Below are 24,064 nucleotides of genomic sequence, written 5' to 3' on the forward strand. Positions count from 1 at the left end.
TGTTATGGCTTTAAATAGATTTTTATCATTTTTGTGTCTATTAATGCCTCTTAACACTAGTAATTTTAAACTTCTGCTTTTAGGTGATGTTGATGGTTCCGTCGAGGCCATTGTGAACATTATGCATACCTATGACGCTTCACATGAGTGTGAACTTGAATTAGTACATTTTGGTGTTGGTGATGTCAGTGAAAATGATGTTAACCTTGCTGAAACATTTCGTGGTAAGGAATCTCTTTCCTATTTGTTTAACCGTGTTCCCTAGAACACACTGTGAACCATTTGCTTTTGTCTTTTGTTGCTTGGCTAGTCAATCTGCCATTTACCCTTACAAGCATTCCCCCTTCCTGCTGTAGTCGAGCCCCAGCCATGGAGCCAAATGGAATGTGCAGTATTGCAGCCATAGCTCCACTTACTGTCCCGTACTGCAACCTTGGGGAATTCCTTCAAGCCCCAGTAGTGTTTCTTGTTTTTTTGTTTTGTTTTGTTTTGTTTTTGAAGATTACTGTCTTCTAACCCATCGCAGTTCCCTACCCAGTCCAAGGTTGGTTATCTTTTATTTAGACTTTTGAATGTTCTTAATACTGTAATCCCCCTCTTCAGTACTTTATTTCATCTTTCACTTTTGTCTGCCTATTTTTTGTTTATTGGTAATTTTACAAATCATATCTCTCTTAGATTAAAAGCTGTTTTTAGCTTTAGTATATGTGCTCCAAAGTGAACACTTTTTGGCTTTAAATGCCTGGAAGGCAGGGGGACTGTTTATTAGTTGAATTTAAAATATACAAAAAGTACAAAAAGGTGACTCATGACTGTCACTTTAACTAAGTCTAACACCTAGCAAAGCACTGACATTTTACTGAGTGATTAATGAATCACTTAGGAAGGAGCTACTTCATGACTAGACTTGATTAGAATTAGATGTTACCTCTACTACTGAAAAGGTGTTTTTAGTAATGCTGGTTAATTCCAAGTATTTTCCAGGCACCGATTGGCCTATACTATACTATGAAATGTTGATACTGTGTTGAATGAATTCTTAATGATAAGACTTTCAAGGTGGTTGTGTTTTTCTCTTAAGTTGTTTGCATTACTTTTTTTCACTTAAAGCAAGAGTGTTTTGCTTTTTTTTTTTTTTCAAGATTTTATTTATGTGTCAGAGAGAGCGCGCGTGTGCACAGGCGGGGGCGTGGCAGGCAGAGGCAGGGGGAGAAGCAGACTCCCTGCTGAGCAAGGAGCCCAATGTGGAACTTGATCCCAGGTGACCTGAACCAAAGGCAGACACTTAACCGACTGAACCACCCATGCGTCCCAACAGTGTTTTGCTTTTTTATTCCTTCCAAAGTATTTGCAGTTAAATACATTTTCCTTTTTTTTCCTCTAAAGATTCATTTATTTGTTTGAGAGAGAAAAAGAGAGTGTGTACAGGGGGAGTGGCAAAGGGAGAGGGAGATGGAGAGAAGCAGAATCCTGGCTGAGGGCGGAGCTTCATCCCACCACCCTGAGATCATGACCAGAGCCAAAATTAAGAGTCAAACAAACAACCTACGGAGCCACCCAGGAACCCCTAAATACATTATTCTTTGGTAAAATGGTCAGCTCCATGGAACTTCTTTCACTTCTAAAATAACTCTTGAACTTTACCAATTAAGTTACTATTCATCTTTTGGCCAACTGAATACTTAAGAGTAAGCCACAAAAAGTTGTAGACAATAAGATTATAATTTAGTAATACAGTTGTTATTAAAATAATGTAATAATATTTCACCCCTAATCAATTTTTGTTTTCTTATTTCTCTGGTATAAAAACCAAAGTTTTGTTTAGCATACTGCCTTACACTGGGCACTTTTGTCTCTTAAATGTATGGATTTAAAAATCATAAAGAAATTTTCCTTATTAAACAATAGAATTTATAAAAATTCTTTCATTAACTTGAAAACTAGTAAGTTTTCATGAGAAAAAATTATAGAATTTCTCATCTCCCCTACCCGCTTTTAATTTACATAGAAGAAATTAAAACAATTTAGATGTGTGTTTCTGCTTGAAAGAAAAGTGTTTAATGCAGTATTTATGCTACTTTATTGATTGTATTTTTGCTTGCCAGGTGTTATATATGGCTTCAATGTGAATGCAGGCAATGTTATCCAGAAGTCTGCTGCAAAAAAAGGAGTAAAAATTAAACTTCACAAAATCATTTACCGTCTGATTGAGGATTTGCAGGAGGAATTGAGCAGCAGATTGCCCTGCATTTTGGAAGAGCACCCAATAGGTGAGTGTTCACTGAATGTTAAACAATCATATCTTAGGTGCTGTAACACTTGAAAGCAAAGTTGAGGGGAAAATGTAGTTCACTTTTGAAAAACCTTCACAGTTCCAATATATAGCCTGCGACTACTATAGATACATTCAGTGTAACTTCATAGGTATTGTAAACACCTGCTGTCTGCAGTAGTACAAATTAGACTGGGATGGGAGGGATAAAGATTATATATACTGTTGTGGAGGAAGCCATTGATTTTTGTCCTGGAAGCTGACAGGGAAATCCACCATGAGAAGAAAGTTTACATTTAAGAATCACGTCTTTAAAAATTTTCTTTCTAGCATATCCTTTGGCCAGATGGAAACCTAAATTTATCTGAGACTGATTGAACCATTTTATCTGTTCTTATGGTCCAGAGATTTTAGATTTTTTCTGACCTGCTAAATGTGACCATACAGAGATTTGTATGTTCTTGTACTAAGTGCAATTTGGGAAACTTTTTGAGTCCTGTGAGGGTTTTTAGGAGCCAAATTACACTAACACCAGTAAATTGGTATATTATATGTGTGATAGCATGTCATTATTATAGTTTAATTTTCAGTGAAAAAAATTAAGCTGAGTCACAGAATTAGTATTCTTAAGTGGATATAAATTACCAGTGGGGAGATTAAAAATAAGTCAGGTAACAACAGATGATCTCTTCGAGAAAATATATTGACAGCTAAAAAATAGGTTTTTATGGAGCAGACAGTAAACTGTTCTCTTCTAGTGCATTTTATTCAGCTAAAAAAAAATTAATTCCACTTTTCTCTTGTTCTTTCTTTTGAAAAACGTGTATTTTTGTGATTTTCCTTTCCAAGAAAACCCAGGGATTTCATGGTGGGGTTTGTTTTGTTTTGTTAAGATTTTTTTATTTATTGAGACAGAGAGAAACCGTATGAGAGAGAAAGCGGGAGCCGGGGAGGAGCAGAGGGAGAAGCAGGTTCCCCACCAAGCAGGGAGCCTGATAGATGATGATGATGGTGTTGGTGGTGGTGGTAGTGATGGTGATGATGGTGATGCAGGGGATGCAGGGCTGCATCCCAGGACCCTGGGATCATGACCTGAACCAAAGGCAGAAGCTTAACCAACTGAGCCACCCATGCGTCCCTCATGTTTGTTTCAAATAGCGGTCGGGAAAATAGTTGGCAGAGTCAAAGAAAACCTGGACTTCTCTCTATGCATGAGTTTGTTTTTTTCACACTTTTAATTCTTGCCATGCAGAATACGTGAAATTATGTTTCTCAGAATCTTGTTTTCTGTGCACTTAATGTTCTTTTCCTTCTTAAGGTGAGGCTTCTATACTAGCTACCTTCTCTGTAACAGAAGGGAAGAAAAAAGTTCCTGTGGCTGGCTGCAGAGTCCAAAAGGGACAATTAGAAAAACAAAAAAAATTTAAATTAATCCGTAATGGAGATGTTATTTGGAAGGGTAAGTAACGTCACAGTCTGTTTTTAATAGACCTCAAATCGTCACCAAAACCTGACTCTGTATAACCATCTGAAATCTTTCACTCCCATATCCTGGTTCAAGGCATTCTTTTTTGTCAACTCAAACCTGGTCTCATTGACAGGCTCCCTCCCTTACAAGTTCTAAATTCTGATAACTCTGTAATAATAACCTAGAATAATAATCCTGTTATATCAGTAATCTAATTTTCTAAGCTTCTAAAAATTGGCCCCAAACTAACTTGCCAGCTCTGTTCTATACTTTTCTACAGCATTGTATTTGCTTACCTTTTGACCTTTTGCCTGCAGTCTTTTACCCAGTTTCTCTCATTAAGTCCTGAGTATGCCAATCCTCTGCAAAGTTAGTCTGCCTTTGAAATGGGGGATTTATTTCTTTCACTATAAACCAAATCTTGTTTACAGCAAACCATTTTCCTTTGGTTTCCCTAGTATTTAGTTCTATCATTTAACATGGTAGGACTATAAAACTTAAGAATTTCAGTGTTTATAATTTAATATCCTTTTAACACCAGACTATATAGCACTTAGTAGGTATTTATTATTTGTTGACTATATGTACCTTGGGTTTTTATTTTCTTAAGGTTCATTAACCTCGTTGAAACACCATAAAGATGACATTTCAGTCATCAAAACTGGAATGGATTGTGGTCTCAGTTTGAGTGAAGAAAAGATAGAATTTCAAGTGGGAGATGAAATTGTTTGTTATGAAGAAAAAGAAGTTCCAGCCAAGACGTCTTGGGATCCAGGATTTTAAAACTGTTATTAAAAATGTAAAGAATGGGGTGCCTGGTAGAGCACGCAACTCTTGATCCCAGAGTTCAGACCCCACGCTGGGTGGAGATTACTTAAAAAAATAAATTAAAAACTGTGAACAAATATCTTGGTTTACTAGAGAGAGCAACTGGTTTTGCTTTATTGAAGGTAAGAATTCAATAAAAAAAAAATGGTAAAAAAAAAAATAGGCTAGTGGTTACTCCAAGTGTTAACATGGATAACATGTCAAAATGCTACAGAAATAGGAAACCTTATTTAAGCATGCCTCCAAGTAGAAATCCTGGGAAGAATATGGTAAAAGGATATTACTGATATGCCACTGAATGTAATGTTTATAATAAACTTCGAACTGCATGTTTTAGTTGAGTGGTATCAAGATAAGCAAACCTCCCTGAATTTAGCTCACAGGCAAAATATGGTGCCAAATACTGCTCAAAACTGTATTTTTCAATGTTAACAGCACTAGTGAACAAAGTGTTTAAAATTCCAAGATTTCATTCTTAACATTGAAGAATGTTCCCTTGTACTGTGGACAGCATATATCCCCAAACTACCCAGGGACTCAGAATAACATTTTTTAATTGACTACTAAAACCTTAGCCTTTACATTTCTGATATATGAAACAAATAGGTCACAGCCTTTTAAGGCAAGATGTAACACCAGTTCATACCAATCAGTGTTTCTCAAAGTGGGGGTGGGAGGGCAGCTCCCCGCCCCCACCATCCCAGGGATCAGGCAAGTCTGGATATACCTGGTGGTGGGAATGGGAGACGTGCTACTGGCACCAGGTGGGTAGAGGCCATGATGTACAGGATAGCCCCCACAATAAAAAATAAAAAAGAATTATCTCATCCAAAATTTCAAGTGTGGACATAAAAAACTGACAGAAACATAAACTGGCTTATATGTACATAGTTGATATTAAATACAATCTTAATTCTTCTGCCAAAGTATATGTAGTTTATCAAAATGGTGTGATTGTCAAATTTTGATACTTAAAACCACTCTTTAAGTCACTGGAATAAAATTCAACAATTAAATGTTAGTTCATGACTTTTATTATTAACCCATATACAATTACTTGTCTTCTGGCTTGTTGAAGCAATAGGTCAGACAACATTTGCCACAATAATGTCTGTCGAAGTGGCTAGCCATAAAAACTCCAGCTCCACATTCATCTGAAGGGCACTCCCGACGAAGGCGACTGATTTTGCCATTCTCATCCACCTAAAAAGTACAGACCTGCTGTTAAGATAATTTTACAACATATTCTGAAGTCTAAGTTACATGACTCAAAATATTCAACCTTTAAAGTCACAAAACAGTGGTAGTTTTTTGTAAACAAAGCATTCCAAATCCTCACTAGTAATTACTACAACAAAATAGTTCAGAGCCCATTAAAGTCTAGCCTTGTAAGTGGTAATACCTAAAAACAGATCTGACTTCAAAATCAGAACTTAGTTTGAAATAAACAGCTAAAGGTGAACCTCATCATTTGAAGCTTGTTCACAAATACCAAACAGAAAAGAAAACGTTAAAAGTCTAAAACCAGAGACGCAAACAAAATTTATTAACCTACAGATAAAAACATTTTTATTAAGTTGGCTCACCTTATAGTATTTCAGGACGGCCAGTTTAACCTTCTTTCTCTTATGCTTATTCTTCTTGGGAGTGGTATAAGACTTCTTCTTCCTTTTCTTAGCACCACCACGAAGTCTCAACACAAGATGAAGAGTGGACTCCTGTTAATGAAGAGGAGGAAACAGGCTTTAAAATAATTACATTAATGCTCATACTCCATTAAGAAAGGGGCAATTACTTCACGCACCTTCTAACTGGAAGCAATAAGTACACAATACCACAAATAAGGAAGTTTTTTTGGGGGGGATTAACTACTTGTTTATAGGGAGATAAAAGAACACATTAAGTCACACCATGGGATGCAATCTACACAATCCAGAATGTGAGAAACTACAGCAGTGTTTCTGAAATGTTAACGCAGGAGTCACCTAGGCATCTACTGCTAATCTAATGTTATTCTCCCCCACTTTTGTGTGTTGATCAAAACTTACAAAATAAGATTTACATTTAAAGGACTGCTCTTTCCACCAAACAGACCTTTTGAATGTTGTAGTCAGACAAAGTACGTCCATCTTCCAGTTGCTTGCCAGCAAAGATCAGTCTCTGCTGATCAGGAGGAATTCCTAATAAAAAATCAAGTAACATCAGAACAAGTGTATCTGCTTAGATTTATGGATAATCCTTAATCCAAAAAAGGGTATTAATAGCAGTCACTGATTTCTTACTATAGGCTAGGCATGATTTTAAATGCTTGCACAACTGACCTTAATACACGTTAATATTACCTTCATTTTACAAATGAAGCAGGCTGGAGAATTAAATAGCTCACCCGAATTCACACATGTGAAGAGTACCCCTGGTTGGCCCAATGCTCACAAACATTTGTTATTTCAAAACCATTTCACTTTGTCAATCCGACCTCTTCCCACCCCAACAGCAAGTATGTCCAGTAGGTAGGCTGGCACCACTACAGGTTAACTTCACTGAAACAGAAAATATTACTTGCCTTCCTTATCCTGAATCTTGGCCTTTACATTTTCTATTGTATCCGAGGGTTCAACCTACGAGTTTAAAAATGCAAATGTATTGATAACACAGTAAGAAACTAGAACGCCTAATTCGATTTGGAAATTAGCAAACAACCAAGCCGGTGGAGGACTGAAGGCTACACTGCAGAGCTGGCCACTGACCCGGGGGAAGGCAACCGCCCCAGGTATGCCGCCGGCGAGCACACTTCCTGAGCCCAGTCCAGGGCGAACAGCGGCGGTCGGTGCCCCACACGTGCTCGCGTCTCCTTACCCCAACCGCGGGCCCCCTGCTTTGGCTACCTGACTAGAACTACTGAAGAGGTGATAGCCTCTTTAGGCATCAGAAGCCAGCCCTAGGCCCCTACTCAGCGAACAACCCTCAATTCAGGGCCAGTTTTCAGAATCCAGACTCCTAAACATATTCTACCGCAGAAAGCGGCACGGGTTCCTGACTCCACTTCAGGCCCTTATTCCGGCCTTGACTTCCCCACGCCACCGGGCCCGTACCTCCAGAGTAATGGTCTTCCCAGTAAGGGTTTTCACGAAAATCTGCATCTTGGCGGCGATTCCACCTGAAGTTGAGGAAAAGGAAGAGAAGGGTCAGACCTGGAAACACACACAAGTGGGAAGCCGGTAGGCCCGCGGCCGGAGAGAAGCCCCAGAACACACACTCACCGCAGATGGCGGATCGGAAAGGAAAGCAACGCGCCGGCCCACGGGGTTTCCCGGCGCCCCCGCCAGAGGCCCCACCTCTTAGGTGACCACGCCAAATGCCGGACCGCTGGTACACCGGCTGTCTAACCACATGCCAGATTGGGCATGAAACTTACTCCTTCTCTCTAGCCTGAACTTGTTTCTCATTTTAACCCTCAGAATGGTCTCTAAATAGTAGATTTAAACAAATGAAAAATGCCTTTAAAAGGCTTTTCCCATACAAGCCACGTGGCTAGGAGGGTCTTCAAAAGGCGAGGTTAAGGGGTCCTCACAGAGGAAAAGGGAGGAGAAGGAACTGTCTTCTGGGAATTGTAGTTTTCCACTGCTTTCTTTTAGTTAGGACTACGTGTCCCAGGATGCAGTTCCACCCCTCCGGTCCCCTAGTAACTATCTCCAAGTGTTGGAGTCAGTGTTTGGAGAAAGTTGTTCAGGTGAGAAGGAAGGACGGGAGAGGCGGAGTAATGGTTTGAAGTGGAAACGGGTCGGAAATGACTAGTAGGAAAGGTTAAGAGGTAGGAAAACGATCGGGGAACGAAAGTGTCGTTCACTCACAAACAGAGGCGGTTAGGACGGAGATCAGCGATGTGCCAGCAGACGCTTTGGCCTCCAAGGGAGGGGAATTCCCGGGGCCAGCTCCAGCCAAACAAGGATAGGTAGTAGCTTTACAACCTTGGGTTCATCTTTTTCTAACCTGTAGCTCCTCCCCGTTTTCACCCCCCCCCCCCCCATCTGTCCTAGTCTGAGGAAGATTCTGGGCCTGGTGTAGCACTCCTTAGTGTGAAACATTTTAATATGTTGAAAACCTCAGGAGTTTTCAAATTTAAAATGAAGCCATATGGGGCAAGAAACCTGCGGACTGACAAGTTAGTTGTAGAATTTCCAAGTCGGGACATTCGGAGTGGTTGTGAAGGAAATCTTCCAAGAGGAAGAGTTTGGGAGTTTGTGCAGGGTTCTCTCCTCACAAGGCGGGCCAATTAGAAGCAAGTTACACCTTCCTCTGGCCTTTCTCCACTGCTCAACCACGGAATCTTCTAATATACCTTCCTAATGTCTTCTCTGTTTATCTCTCTATGCCCTCTCCTCTGCATCCCCAGCTCCAAATTCAGGCCTTCCTTGATTTTCTCCTGGAAGAGTTGTCTAACTTCTCACCTCAGTCTTTCTCCTTTTCTAACCCATGCTCACTTTTGCCTCCAAAACATTCTAAAAAGTAAGGATGATTATGTCATTATTCTACTTCACCTTCAAAATAAAATCCAAATTCTTTATTATGATATTCTGCCTCTGCCTCCCTTACAGCCTATTTGGTCAAACCCATTACTCACTTTACACTTTAATGACTGAGCTAATTGAAGTTCCTAGCTTACCTCTGTCATGCTTTGGCACTTCTGAAAAACCTATTTCTTCTTCCTGGAACATTCTTCGTTCCATATTCTGCCAACTTGTCTCCATCTTTACAAGAAAACTCCTTCAAAGAGTTGTCTATACTCATCGTCTCCAGTTTTCCCCTTCCGTTGATTGAACCTACTTCTGTTAGGTTTTTGTCCCTGTCATTCCAGTGGAATAGCTCTTCTGGGTCACTAATCACCACCATGTTGCTCAATTCACCGGTCATTTAATTTTATTTGATCTGTCGGCATTTGACACAGTTGATTACTCCCTCCCTTTTTGAAACATTTTTTTTCACCTGACTTCCAGGATACCGCTCTCACTTCTACTTCCATGGACACTCTTTTCCAGGCTGTTTTGCTGCTTCTCTTGATCTACCAGACCTCTATAAACTTTGGAGTACCCCAGAGGCCCAGTCCTTGGACCTCTGCATTTTGACATTTCCCAGGTCATTTTCATTCTGTCTCATAACTCTATTTATTTTATTTATTTTTAAATTTTATTTTAAGTAGGCTCCATGCCCCGTGTGGAGCCCAATGTGGGGCTTGAACTCATGACCCTGAGATCAAGACCTGAGCTGAGATCAAGATTCGTACACTTAACCAACTGAGCCACCCAGGTGCCCCATCTGCCTCATAACTTTTAAATACCATTTATATGCCCATGACTGATAAACTTATCTCTCACTTAGACCATTCACTAGAACTCTACCTTCACATATCCAGCCGACTACTCAACACCTCTCGTAGGCAAGCCCGAAGTCCTGATCTCATGAAATTGCTCTTCCCATCTCTGTAAATGGCAATTCCCATCTTCTCATTGCTAAGGCCAGAACTTTATGGTCATCCTTGACTGCTCTTTCATATCCACATACCCTCTTAATGCACAGCAAATTCTTTTTGGCTTTATTTTCAGTGTACAGAACACTTCTCACCACCTCTACTGTTACCACCTGATTCAAGCTACCATTAGCTTTTGCCCAGATTATTGCAGTCACTTTCTAACAGTTCTTCCAGCTTTGACCCTTGTCTTTCACAGAGCAGCAAGAAAGATTAAAAATGTATGTCAGCGTCACTCTTCTGCACATAGCCCTCCAATGGCTTCCCACATCACTGAGAATGAAGCATAAATTCCTATAAGTGAGGCTGTTGCTCCAGCACTGGAACGACAAGGCCATGTTCCAGCCCATTGTTCCTCTTGCCAAGTCTGCCTAGTGAAAGGGGACACCTTTTTCTAACCTGTGCGAAGATGCACCATGGTGGGGGGAGGGGGCTGGTAGTGGTCCTGCCTTCAAGGCCTTATATCCTACATGACCTGGCAGCTACCTCTCTGACCTTACCTCTTTTGTTCCTTTCTCATTCTCTTCTAGCCCCACTGGCCTTCTTGCTGTTTGTCAGAGATGCTCTCCTGCTTTGAGGCCTTTGGACTTGCTGCTCTGTCTGCACCAACCACTCTTCCCAGGAATCTTCAAACTACTTTTTAAAATGTCACCTTATCAGTGAGGGCTTTCCTCTTTCCCAACTTAATGCCTTGTATAAAATAGCACCCTCCCACCTTCTTTCTAGTCCCCATTCCTTGTTTTGTTCGTTTATACAACTTAGCCCCATGTGTCATCTGTATTTGTGGGTGTTGTCTGTCTCTCAGAATGTAACTTCTCGGGGGTTAGGGACTTTGTTTTGTTCGACGCTGTATCTTTAGTATCTAGGATAGCGACAGACACAGTAGGTGCCCCTCCCAATTTACTGAATAAATAAATGCAGCACAACATAAGCATTGCCTTAGGTGTTGTTCCATTAGATGTTTTTCCTCATGTTTCCCTGCCCTCTCCCACAAACTAGTGAGGTGCCCCTCTGGACTTTTGGAGCCCATTGTGCCCACCTCTGTCGCACTGCCCTCTCTGCTCTGTAGCAACGGCTTATTTAACTAGTCCAATGGACTTGACTGGGAACCTTTGTGACTTGTTTTCTCTGCATCCCTACGTGTCTAGTATGAACGAGTGAGTGAAAGGTAATCTAAGTTGGTTTATGTGACTCTGGGACATTTTGTAGATGCTGAGAAAATCACTTTAGCTGTGTTCTGGTTTGAGGACACCACAAGTCATGTCTTCTGAGCAGACCAGATTATTGCTCGGTGATTATTAAGCATTTTTTGAGTATGTATTCTGCTAGAAACTACTATGTATGCACTGGAATGCATATACGTAGGGAAGGATAATGGGGCGTGAGAACATCTTGGTTCCTGCCTACCAGGAGAGATAGAGAATGTAAGCAGAAAGTCTCTATTACAGAGTGGCTGAGTGATAGAGGAAGTGCACAGGACCGTGGGACAATGTAGAAGTTGACCCAAGTTTAAGGGAATTCAGGGCAGCTTTCCTGGAGCTGTATAAGCTGAAATCTGAAAAATGAGTAAAAGCCAAGTAAATGAGAGTGGTAGTAAGAGTGTTATCTTGGAGGGGCAGGGAGTGTTGAAGATGGAGAGAGGGAATGCAGAGATGGGAGAGAATTATGCAGGACTCTCAGCAAACTGATGGGAGAGGGGATGGCAGTTATGAGGAGGGGAGGGGCATGAAAAGGCGGACTACCTGGTTGGTATAGGGCATTCATAGGCTAAGTAAAGAAACTTGGATTTTATCCTAAGGTTAATAGGAGGCCACTGGTATTCACATGTAACCATTAACTCCCCAGTGGTCACACCCATTCCTTCCTCCTTTGACTATTATCTTTTACTATCTGAAATTACATTGTTTATTTATAGTCTGTTTCTCATACTAGATTGTGAGCCCCAAGGAGCCAAGAACTTTATCTTATTTATTACTGAATCTGTAGTTATAAAATAATGCTGGCATTTAGTAAACAATAAATATTGATTGAATGAATGAATAAGGAAATTGATTTCTCACTTTGGAAAACTGTTGATCCATTTGTGGATTATTACCTATTGGAACTACTTTATGTTCATTTATAAATTGGTTTTTCATTATCCAGTTCATCAATATAAAGTAAATTAGATCTTTTAACTTTGAAATTATTTTGGTGTCTCCTTCCTCCTGCGTATGACCTGTGGGCAGGATTTATAGGCCATATATATCATTTTAGGTAACCAGACATCAATTATATCACTAAAACATGGTAAAATTGATTTAGACATTTATTCATCACAGCGCTACTTATTATAGTGGAAATGTCCAACAGTGGGGGAATGATTAAGCCAAGTATGCACCAGGGGGCTCAGCCAGTTAAGCGTTTGCCTTCGGCTCAGGTCATGATCTCAGGGTCCTGGGATTGAGGAGCCTCGCGTCAGGCTCTCTGCTCAGAGGGGAGTCTGCTTCTCCTTCTCCCTCTGCCCCTCTCTCCCCACCCCCACCCCGAATTGTGCGTGTACTCGCCCTCCAAAAAAGTATGTGTATCATACCATGAAATACTACACAATCTTTAGAAGTCATGTTTTTGTTTTTTTTTTTTTTTTAAAGATTTTATTTATTTGTGTGTGTGTGAGAGAGAGAGCACAAGCAGGGGGAGTGGCAGGCATAGGGAGAAGCAGGCTCCCGGTGGAGCAAGGAGCCTGATGCAGGACTCTCTCCCAGGACGCTGGGGTCATGACCTGAGCTGAAGGCAGTTGCTTAACTGACTGAGCCACCCAGGTGCCCATAGAAGTCATGTTTTTGAAAACTATTCAACGACGTAGTAAAGTGTTTTTTATATTCAGTGAAAAGCATGAGGATACAAAGCTGAATATAAAGTGTGATCCTAATTTTTATAGTTATAAAAATTCCAGTTTTTATAACTGGAAAGAAATATACCAAAATATTAAATAATCATTATGTTTGAATAGAGGATTCTGGATGATTTTTAGTTTTTCATTAATTTTCTTTGGTTTATATTTTCCAAATTTTATATCTGAATGTGCATGGGTAGGGGAGAAGTTGGGAAGAGTTCAATGTTTGCCTTGCCAGACATTTTTCAGCAAGCCATGGGTTCTGTTTGATGTTAACGAAGTTTTCAGGAATCAGCTTCTGTGTCCAACTCTAATTGGATAATGATTCTTTACTTAAAGAGCAATGGAATGTAGCTGCTTGAAACTGTGCTAGAAAAGGACTGTTATCTTCGACATCATTGATGGATGGATTTTAGCAGAAGTTCTGACTTCTTACTTTTTAGTTAGTAAGTTTATTTGAAAGATAAGAATTATAATAAAGTTTATCATAAAATAAATTCATGAGGTGTTCGTAGCTGTCATGACTAGGCCTGGGCCAAGTAAGCACACCGGTAGAGAAGTATTTGACCTTGTTTGTATCATGAGGAGGCTTCCAAACCGGGTTTCTCATGTGAAACAAACAAAATGGTAAACCTTCTGTTAGAAAGTATTGAATTAAGCATAAGAAACCGTCCAGTCACGTGACACATAGGCTTGGTTGCTAAGACAAGAGGTCCTTACTGACTGTGTTCGGTATTTCTACCCCAGAGGCGTAGCACTTGACGGTACACTAGGTTAGACCTTTGAATTCTTAGGTTGAGATATTTATCTCCAAGATTCATGGGAAATTTTTTTCCCGTGACAAATACACATTTTACGCCAGTTTTAATTTACTGTAAATTTTTTAGCAATGACTTAATTTATTTTAAGCTTCAGATCAATTGATGGTCTTTTTTTTCTTTCAGGCTTATCAAAGTTTTGGCTTTGTTGCAAAAGCAAGTCAAGACTTAACTCTTCTCTGGTGAACAAGTGTGCAGATTGTGACATATGTCGATCCAAGAAATAAATAAACATGCAGTTCTCCCTCCTATCATTAGTAGAAGTGACAAGGAATTTTTGGAACGTATGCAAAGATACATAATCACAGAAACTGAAAGAGTGGGCTGTGATGAGGAAGGACCTGCTGATGAATATTACATCATATACCGAAACGTTTTTGATAAGGTATCATAACACTCTTCAGATGAGGGAGTTTTCATGGGGGTAGCAATGGTCTATCTCGACAACTAATATTCCTGCCTTAATAACATCACCGCTTGTTTGAGTACACTTCATTTGTCAATTTTGAGAAGTTCATCCAGTGTATTGGGAAGGGATGAATGGGGAAAATACAGTGCTGGATTTCTATCACTAGATAGTTAACGAGTGTTTCGATTGTTTTAGCTTGAGTGCAGCCTGTCAGTTTTTGAGCAACAACTTACTTGTGCCTTCTAACATCAACTTGGCCTTTTATCTAAAATATCTGATTTGTTAGGAATTGGGCTGCCAAGCAGGAACCTGGTAGTTGTTGTTTTGGGTTTGTGATATCATTAAAGTCTTGGCTTAGATTTGAACTAGCATATTAAGTTGGAAGCCTTTGTGAGTTAGAGGTCTAGATAGGTCCGGTAAACAAGAGGTTTGACTGGACTGAACACTGGAAATAGATGAGTTTAGAAAGTATTATGGCTTTATATAACATTTGATTTTGCTTTTTAAGGTTTTAGAAACACTTGTTTTTCCTGTAAACAAATGCAGTTTCGCCTTTGGTTCTCCCCCCATCCCTTTTTTAAAACCCCCTTGAAAGATGCCCTGGCAGTAAAATAAGTGAAATCAGCATCTTTTCCTCCTTACCCAGAAGAAATAATTATTTATCTTAAGAGTTTTGTTGATTATTGGTTTCTGAGTAGAACAGCCACAGGCAAAACAGGAACTTAGTCTTTTGTTTAATTTTTAAACACTATACACTATGAATCTTATTTCTCCTCTAATTAAAAACAGTGCATCACTCTAAGGAAAAATGAACGCAAAGTAGTGATCTATACCTACAAGTGGATTAAGAAAATTGATGAGTATCCATAAGGGTAAAAATAAAGAAGCAGTCTTTTCTTTTCAGTCATCTCGAAGCACTGTCTTTTAGAATTGGCACATTGGCAGGTTAGCTTCATTTTATATGTTGTTATGATCAGTGATACTGCTTTTGAGTCATTAAAGAATATATTGGATGAATGTTTAAAGGCAGTGTTTTGAATGGTTTCATCAATATCAAGAATCATGCTAAGACTCTGCTTACCTCAAACCAGCAGAGGAAAGTTATGACGGTGACACGCTTATCTTTGCATGCTCGAATGCTGACACTTATTGGAGTTTTCTTACTGGAAGAGTTGTTTGCTTTAAATTAGTATAGTTCTAGTGAAGTCATTTTGGAGGTGGTGTTGGTTAATTTAATTCTCAGAGAAAAGACATGGGAATAAATGAAAGATAATATCTACATCTATAGTCCTTTTCTCCCTAACTCCCAAGGTTTCCATGTGGACTCTTTGTCCATTGTACATTATAAGTTATACCTTTGTGCCTTGTAAAGAATCCTATTCTTCAGGACTGAGAGGGTGTCTGAAATAGAAATTATTTGGAATTTAGAGAAACTTTTCTTCTAGTTTCTCAAGATAATCAATCTTTTCATTTTCATGTTATTCCAGCACACTTGATTGTTAATAAACTATTAATGACTGCCTTCTCTAATCTTCCTTCTTTCCTTGGAAGTATCTAATTGGGCAAAGATGAAAGTATTAACTTGCATCTCTGAGTACTTGAAATCAGAGAACAAATACCAAATTCTGCTTAGAATCACCCATAGAGGATTTTATCTGGCGAACTTTGCCTGAATCAAAGCAAGGAGGACCTGAGACTCCTGTAACAAGAATAGAGGGTAGGTTATAGAAAGAGCCAAAGACAGTAAACAAGGAAGACCAAAGCTAGGAAGGGTGAACTTCTACAGAAGTGGGTGAATTATGGAGGCAACTGTCCTCTGGAAATGGCTGGTTTTTGTGTTTCTGGTAGCCTGTACAAATAGCCTATGTCCATATATAGGAGCTGAGGTGGAATGACTACCCTTCCTCATCTCCCTCAGACCCCTGTATTTACCAAGTCTCTCGAGTTTAATGCAAACCTGCCTCTCAAACTTGAATGACGTAGAGGCCAGGAAGGCTGTATGAAAGAGTTAAGTGGGTTGGCTATAAGAGAATAAGGAGTCATGAGAACTGTGGCAAAATGAAGAACCAATTCAGTCTAAAGCTCCAGCTGATTACTGCCATTAAGGAATGGGGGTTCATGTTGGTAGAGTTTTCAAGAGAAGCTGGAAATATAGCTTTTGGTGAAATTTCCTGCCTTTTAAAATATTTTGTGAGTCAAGCAAAACTGGATTCTACCTGTAGCATGCCAGTGTGCTTCCTTTACTTTTATGCATTTCCTGTGCATTCTTAACGGTTTCCATTAGTGTTCTGAAATCTGTGTCTTCTAGCAAGCAGGTATGGGAGCTGATTGTGGTGTCACTTCAAGTCTTTTCTCTCCATTAACGTATCCAAATTATATTGGATTGTTGTGGCATATCTTAGAGGCATGTGAAGTGGCGAATGGCCAGGAACAGTGGGGTATTTAATTTGGAAGACTACAGACTAATGGCCTCTGTTTCATTAAAAGTTCCTGGGTGGCCGTCCTCCTGGTTTGGGTAGATGGGTAATATGGTCTTGTCAAAAAGACAACCAGTATCTCCCACTCACATATCCTTTACTAGTATTTACCACCGATCTATAATCTCTTTGTACTATTTCTTGATAGACCAGATCTTTTCCAGACCAGATAATTTTTTCTAGATACAGTTCAGCTAACAGAAAACCGATGGGGGATACTAGAGACTAGAGATGTAGCTGGGGTAAACAGCATAATTATAGCTTTCGGAAGAAACTATGGATTGATCATTATTCCCTATACATATTGATCCTTTCTAAAATCCTCATGTGCGGAATTTGGAAACTGTAAATTATTTATAATTTTTTGTTTTTTAACTTAAAATGTTAATTATTTTTGCATGGGTAATGCATACACAAGATAGGAAGGAAAGGGAAGGGAGGAAGGAAGGAAGGAAGGAAGGAAGGAAGAAAGAAAGAAAGAAAGAAAGAAAGAAAGAAAGAAAGAAAGAAAAAAGGGGAGGGAAAGGGAGAGGGTAAGAAAGGAAAGGAAACCAATAAAGAAGAATATACAATGGAAAATCAGGTCCTTTTTACCTCAGACCCTGCTTTCTCTTTGCTTCTCTGCAGGCACCCACTGTTTCTATTTTCTTTTATTACCCTTCTAGAGATATTCTGTACTTATACACACCATTGGAAACCATGAATATGTAGCAGGTTTTCTATAGTTGCACTTGACATCTTAGCAATAGAAATGTAATTGGGAAATTGAGAGTATTGATAAGCCAGCAGGAGCTGATAGGTTAGAAAAACAGAGAAGTGAAGGGAATCCAGGATTTTAAGGTCTGAATGAAGCCAGAGACTAAATTTGGAGATAGTAAGGGATGATAGATAATTATATTTCAAAGATCTATAATTGAGATAATTAGACCTGCTATTGGTTTTAACTGACATCATGTGATGTACGTGTTCCTACTGAGTAGAGCAAGAATGTTTAAGCTCATACTATTGAAATGATTCACAAAGTGCATATTGAGTAAATATTAGTTGTCTTTAATATCTTGGGTATTAAAATTTAAGACTTCTAACTGCTCATCATGTTTCATTTAAGAAATAATCTACAATGCTGTTTGCAAGGCTTTTGTTCTATAATCTTCTAGAAAAAAATTCAGTACCATAGGCAGAAAAATCATGTTTCAGGTAATAGAGCATGTCACTGCATACAAATCCATTCTTACTTCAATCAAAAAAGAATATGATGCTTTTATTGAGACAATGAAGGAAAGCCAAAGAACTGTATTTTGTCTTCATGGAAAGCTTAAAGCTTTGGCAGCAGAGCCCATGGCACTGGTGTATCACAGGAAAAGAACAATCCAACTTGAAGCCAGGTAAGTGAGTATATTAGTAAGTAGCCCAAAAGATGATAATTGTTACTTGGTTCTATTACCTAGTCAATGGAACTTACAAAGAGTGGTTCTTAGCCCCCCAAATCCCAAGCATTGTAAACAATAAGAGATTCTCAACTAGGTTTATCATAGCGAAATTGTCAAAGATAAGGAGATCCTAAAAGTAGTTACAGAAAGAAGTAACCATTTGATGCCTTCGCTTCCGTGTTGTAGCATATATCACAATTTCATTACTTTTTATGGTTGAATAATATTCCATTGTATGAATATACCACATTTTTTCTATTTATCTGTTGATGGATACTTGGGTGGTTTCTACCTCTGGCTATTGTGAATAATGCCACTATGGACATTCATGTAGAAGTAGAAGTATGAGTCCCTGCTTTCAATTCTTTTGAAAGTCTGCTTACTTTCTTTTTTTGAAAGGTTTTATTTTATTTATTTAGAGAGAACGTGAGTGGAGGGGGAAAGAGGGAGAGAATGAATCTCAAGCAGACCGCGGAGCCTTACACAAGCTCGATCCCTCCACCCTGAGATACGACCCGAGCCGACATCAAGGGTCGGACATTTAACCGACTGAGCCACCCAGACACCCCAAAGTCTGTCTGCTTTTAACATTCTCTTCTTCCACAAGCATAAGTTTTTTGGATGAAAGCCAAAGGGTCTTTTATTTGCACAGTCCCTCTTTCATAAATACTGCAGGCCCTTACGCTGAGCCATCTGTAGTCACCAGGAACTCTGTATAGTAATCAGACGTGGACAGCAGTTCTCTACTGACAAACTTGTTTTTAATTTTCCAGAAACTGGCCTTTATATATCTAATATATCTTAATCTGTTATTTCCTCGCAGGGCCAACATATCAATGATAAAGTAGGCAATGAACTTCAAATAATGCTTAAAAGAAATGGTCTTTAAGATCCCCATTTCTGGAATAAGACAGCTTTATTTCAAAGAGGTGCTATTCTTCCTCCAGCTCTAGGATCAAAATTACTATAGGAGGCTGAAAATGGCCTCAAAGATATTAGGTACTAATCCTGGGAACCTGGAATTGTAACTTTATTTGGAAAAAGGGTCTTTACAGATGTTACTACGTTAAGCATTTTGAGATACGGAGATTATCCTGAATTATCCAGGTGGGCCTTAAATACAATCACAAGCGTTCTTGTAGAAGAGAGGCAGCAGGGGAGAAGGCAGTGTGGTCACGGAGGCACAGACTGAAGTGCTGTAGCCGCAGAAGGCCCGCAGCCCCAGAAGCTGGAAGAGGCAAGGAGTAAATTCCTCCCTAGAGCTTCTAAGAGGAGGCACAGCCCTTTGATTTTGGCCCAGTGATACTGACTGTGGATTTCTGATCTCTGGGGTAAATTCCTGTTGTTTGAAGCTCTCAGTAAGTTTCTGCGATTTGTTAAAGCAGCCGCAGGAAGCTACTGTAATTACAAAAACAATTGTAAGTGCAAAGGTCCTACTGTAGGGAAAGACATAGTACTTTGTGGCCAGATTATTATGTTTAATACGCGGTAATTTCCAGTAAGGTTGTGAATCATAGTGTAAGATTTTATTGATGCTCTGAAAGAAAACTGTTCCTCACTTTCGAGGTTAGTTAACTTTTTATGGGCATTGTTTTGTAAACTAAACACTTAAGTCCATAATGGTTCAAAATGATAATTAGCCAAAATAAAGTCATGATTTAACCTGTTTTACCTTAAATCTTATGGTTAAATAACTAAACTAGTTGAAAGAAAGATAAGAAAGCCTTTCTGTTTTTCAGAATGAGGGCTATTGAAAATAATTCCTCAAAGATTCAATCGCAAATAGACAAAATGAAACAACTTAGGGCAGAATATGATGCAAAAGAAGTAAGATATCATACTTTCTCCAAAGATCCTTCAAAACCTATTCCAGGTATTGTATTTTGTTTAAAATGTTTGAAATTCCAACTGTTTTCCGTTATTACCTATCATACAAATGAGTATGTATGTGCTGCAATGTGCATGTCTGCTAGGGCACCAGGACTTTGCCAGACTTCACAAACAACTTCAGCGGGGCTCCTGGTGGATACAAGGGAATGAGACAACTTCAACAACGCTGAAAGCCTGAGAGAGTTCCAGACTGGCTGGAATATATAAAGTATAAGGCAGTGACTGTTAAAGTCTGGTTCCTGCATCAGTGTCAGCGTTACCTGAAAACCTGTTAGAAACGCAAATTCTGACCCCACTGCAGACTTTCTGTGTCAGAAACTCCAGGGACGGGAGTTGGGGTGGGGGTGGGGTGGAACTCAACAGTGTTTTAGCAAGGCCTTCTGGTGGTTCTAAAGTTTGAGAGTCCCTGGTATAATAGATAAAAAAACTGTAGTGTATCAGGTTCTAGTGAATGTTGTTCATTCCCATTGTTGTTGGCATTCCCTGGTTCTTTATCTTCAGCTAGGCCACATTTTAAGAAATTGGAGTATATCCTGGAATTCGAAGATGGTGACAGGTTTGTATGATGCATGGATAGAATTGTAAATATTCATCTTGGAGAAAAGGGAGACTTTAGAATAGCTAACTGTACTTAAAACTTTTAAGGATTTCAACCAGTGTTTATCCAAAGGCAGAATCAATAGGTGGAAATTTTAGGAAGTCAGAGTTGGTTTCAACAGAAGCAGCTGTGTCTTGAAAATAATGAACTGCTCCATACCAGAGGATTTCACCTGAGCTTGGACGATGATCCTGCATTTGGTGGAAGCAGGGACTAGATACACTTTCAAATATAAAATTGTGATAATCAAACTACAAATAAGGTACATATGAATAAGCACAGAATAAGTCAAATTGATTAAATGCTGAGAGGATTCAGGGTAAGGGAATGATTAAAAATTAAGTAGGATTAATCCAGCGGTGTTTCTAGGAGAGAATTTTGATGTACGCCTTTAAAGCCAACAATTGGCCTGAATAAGGGAATCATTTCAAGTGTCTGTGATTGAGTCGTTATGAATAATGAATACAGAGGGCAAAGAGGGGGAGAGGACTGAGGGCTTGGCAGGTTTCATAAACTTTGCTTTGGAGAGAATAAACAGATTTCCGTGGGGTTTGCTGTAGTAGATTAATGGAATCTTTGGTTAGTGAGAAATCTTTGGACAAAAACCCTGAATTGTTAGGCAGAAGCTCTTTGTGGTATTGAGTAACAGTGATATTTAAAGTTTTGTGGGGTGTGACAGTGAGGTCATTAAAACTTTTTAACATGTAGGGGAGCCTGGGTGGCTCAGTCAGTGAAGCGTTGGACTCTTGTTTTAAAGACTTTCCTTCCTTCCTTCCTTATTTATTTATGTGACAGAGCACAAGCAAGGGGAACAGCAGAGGGAGAGGGAGAAGCAGGCTCTCCGCTAAGCAGGGAGCCCGACGTAGGACTCGATCCGAGGACCCTGGGATCATGACCTGAGCCAAAGGCAGACGCTTAACTGACTGAGCCACCCAGATGGACTTTGACTCTTGATTTCATCTCAGGTCCTGATCTCAAGGTTGTGAGATCAAGCCCCGAGTTGGGCTCCTTGCAGAGTGTGGAGCCTGCTCAAGATTCTCTCTGCCCCTCCCCTTCCCCAGCTTGTGCGCCCTCTCTCTCTCAAATATAAAAAATAAAATAAAAACTAAAAAGCTTAAAAAAACTTTTGAAGATGCTAAGTTTTGAACAATTAGCCTTCCTTGATGATATGTTTAAAAATGCCACACATTTAAAATTGTGTGCTAATTCTGTTTATGTTCAGTAAGTTATAAGTTCTTACTACCATTTCTTAATTATTTCTTTTTTTTAAACAAGTTCTTTCTTTTTCCTTTTTTTTTTTTTTTTAAGGATTATATTCATTTGTGAGAGAGCAAAAGAGAGAGAGCACAAGCAGGGGGAGCGGCAGAGGCAGAGGAAGAAGCAGTTTCCCTGCTGAGCAGGGAACCGAATGCAGGACTCGATCCTAGGACCCTGGGATCATGACCTGAGCCGAAGGCAGATGCTTAACCGTCACCCAGGCGTCCCTTAATTATTTCTTAACGTAGCGAACTATGATCTATTTTGTTAAGACTTGCCATTTGAGCATAAGAGTCCCCAACACGGTTTCACTTTTGACTTGTTCCATTTTCCCCATAGGCATGACTCTCCAAGACTCCGTCAGTTTAGTTGCTCTCACTAAATACCTGAAACATCTTGAAGATAAATATGCTGAAATTAAACAGGCTATGTTGAAAAAATATGTACCAGTTCAGAGGAAGGCAGAGTTAGATGAGGAAATGATTGTGACATTAAAACGGAGAGATTTAGCTGAAAATCTGAACAAAGAATTACAATTTCGGTATGAAAGTTGATTATATACTTTTTAAGTTTGAAGCTTTTATTTGTGTTTATTCTGTTACTCCACTATTTGATTTTACATTCAGTATATTGATTTTTTTTTTATCTTTGTAGTCATCAAAGACTGCTGATTATTTCAAATGCACTTACTTCTTGGGTAAAATCTGATATGAGCAGCTCATTTCAAGACTTTGTGGAGCAAATTCAGAAAACTCAAAGTTTACATGGTAATTTATCTTTGTTTTTAATTACCGCAAATAATGGAAAACATCATTTTCCCCTCAGAAAGCTAAAGAGAGAGGGTTTACCTAGGCTGAGTTTAAAGAAATAAAAAATGTGCTTCCTTTGTTATGTCTCTATTACCCTATGAGCTTCTTCCTTCGACAGCTAACAGATAATTGGTAAATAGTAGATGTGGTAACCAAAGAGAGAATACCTCAAAATGTACCTGAAAATACGGAGACATGAACAGGGAGGCCACTCAGTTTAGGAAGAGGTTGGTGCTGTTAGAAACCATAGCATTAAGTTGCTGATTAATTAATCATGTATATTTATTATTTTCTGTTGATTGATCACCTTAAATATCCTGTGGTGTTTTCAGTAATTATAGGTGACGAAGGCATTGTTGAGGAACTGCTTGAAGACGATCCGGGCAAGGCAAAAGAAGCTGAAATTTTGCTTTGCTACATCGAAAGGCAAATATTTTAAAAGCTTTGATTTTCCTTGTTAAAATGTTACCACATTTATTTAAGATTCATTGAAATATTATGTAAATATTTAATATTTATTAAATGTTTAGCATTTATTTAGCATCTTGATGAGCTATAGTCTCTAGATTTTGTATTTTTACAATTTTACTCTAGCAAACATTGGAAAATAAACTAGAATTTTAAAAAATAGATTCTTTGTGTGAAAAATATTAGATTGGTAGTCTAGGAGATTTTTCACAGGATATAGGTGGCTCGTAGTGTTGATTTAAGTTTTATTTATATATATATTTGCATTTCCTAGCCATTAGCCTGATATTATGAAATGTTTTTGAGAATGTCTTCTTGAGTCAGATTATCCTAACTCATTCAATCGTTTTTTTCTCATCATTTCCATCCTATGACATATTAAGAGGTGTATTTCTCCCTAATGTTTGTTACTATGTGTAATGTATAATAGTGGCTTAAGAAGACCTAAGACTGTTCTTTAAGAGATTAATTTATAGGCTATGAGTCCAATATGTAAGGAACATATGTAATAGTCCTAGTCATATGTTAAACAATTTTTAATTGTGGATTGTCTTATTGATATGGTACAAAGAGGGGCGAAGGTCATTTTGGGGCAGCACCAAAGTCTGTGCTGTTTCCTTACACTGCATGCATCTCCCGGTTTATCAGCTTTAGATATGAGAGCAAAACCCTTGTTGAGATTAGAAGTTTTATGTATTTTGCTTATTAGTATGACTTTAGTGTTTTTCTCCTCTAGGGTTTCAAATTCATTTGCAACACTGTAAATCCTGTTTGCCATAGTTTTATTAATTGTGGGATAAGGGCTGGGTTGAAGACATTTTGCCCTAGGAAGAGGAGTAGAGGCTTAGGTTAACTGAACTATTATTTTTTCTTCTTGTGTTAGTCTCATAATTAACCAGGAGTCTGATGTCTGGCAGAGCAACATAGGCTTCTGAATACCA

The 24,064-nt window shown here is 39.0% G+C and overlaps 3 protein-coding genes across 8 annotated transcripts in view; 2 read left to right on the forward strand and 1 right to left on the reverse strand.

The window, feature by feature from the left end:
- MTIF2 (mitochondrial translational initiation factor 2) overlaps positions 1-4,645 on the forward strand; it is a 21,269-nt gene extending 16,624 nt beyond the window's left edge. For all 5 annotated transcript variants that reach the window (XM_008699870.2, XM_008699872.2, XM_008699873.2 and 2 more), the window contains 4 exons: positions 84-224; positions 2,106-2,270; positions 3,591-3,731; positions 4,351-4,645. In XM_008699870.2, coding sequence (XP_008698092.1) covers positions 84-224; positions 2,106-2,270; positions 3,591-3,731; positions 4,351-4,523 — 620 coding nt within the window. In that variant the 3' untranslated portion in view covers positions 4,524-4,645. The remainder of the gene's footprint in view (positions 1-83; positions 225-2,105; positions 2,271-3,590; positions 3,732-4,350) is intronic.
- Positions 4,646-5,584: 939 nt separating this feature from the next.
- On the reverse strand, positions 5,585-7,900 carry RPS27A (ribosomal protein S27a). Its single transcript, XM_008699874.2, has 6 exons — positions 7,829-7,900; positions 7,661-7,725; positions 7,132-7,186; positions 6,663-6,748; positions 6,155-6,286; positions 5,585-5,771 (listed from the first exon to the last, which is right to left on the reverse strand). Exons 2-6 carry the CDS (start codon positions 7,706-7,708, stop codon positions 5,622-5,624), a joined length of 471 nt encoding a protein of 156 aa, XP_008698096.1. The 5' UTR covers positions 7,709-7,725; positions 7,829-7,900; the 3' UTR covers positions 5,585-5,621.
- Positions 7,901-8,163: 263 nt separating this feature from the next.
- Positions 8,164-24,064, forward strand: part of CLHC1 (clathrin heavy chain linker domain containing 1) — a 34,361-nt gene continuing 18,460 nt past the window's right edge. Inside the window, exons 1-7 of one of the 2 annotated variants that reach the window (XM_008699868.2) lie at positions 8,164-8,298; positions 13,912-14,170; positions 17,869-18,056; positions 19,841-19,974; positions 22,186-22,387; positions 22,501-22,613; positions 22,988-23,081. In XM_008699868.2, coding sequence (XP_008698090.1) covers positions 13,994-14,170; positions 17,869-18,056; positions 19,841-19,974; positions 22,186-22,387; positions 22,501-22,613; positions 22,988-23,081 — 908 coding nt within the window. In that variant the 5' untranslated portion in view covers positions 8,164-8,298; positions 13,912-13,993. The remainder of the gene's footprint in view (positions 8,299-13,911; positions 14,171-17,868; positions 18,057-19,840; positions 19,975-22,185; positions 22,388-22,500; positions 22,614-22,987; positions 23,082-24,064) is intronic. The other variant, XM_008699869.2, reaches the window with a different exon arrangement.

The sequence above is a fragment of the Ursus maritimus genome, unplaced genomic scaffold (assembly GCF_017311325.1).
Source record: "Ursus maritimus isolate PB19 unplaced genomic scaffold, ASM1731132v1 scaffold_6, whole genome shotgun sequence".
Classification (NCBI taxonomy): domain Eukaryota; kingdom Metazoa; phylum Chordata; class Mammalia; order Carnivora; family Ursidae; genus Ursus; species Ursus maritimus.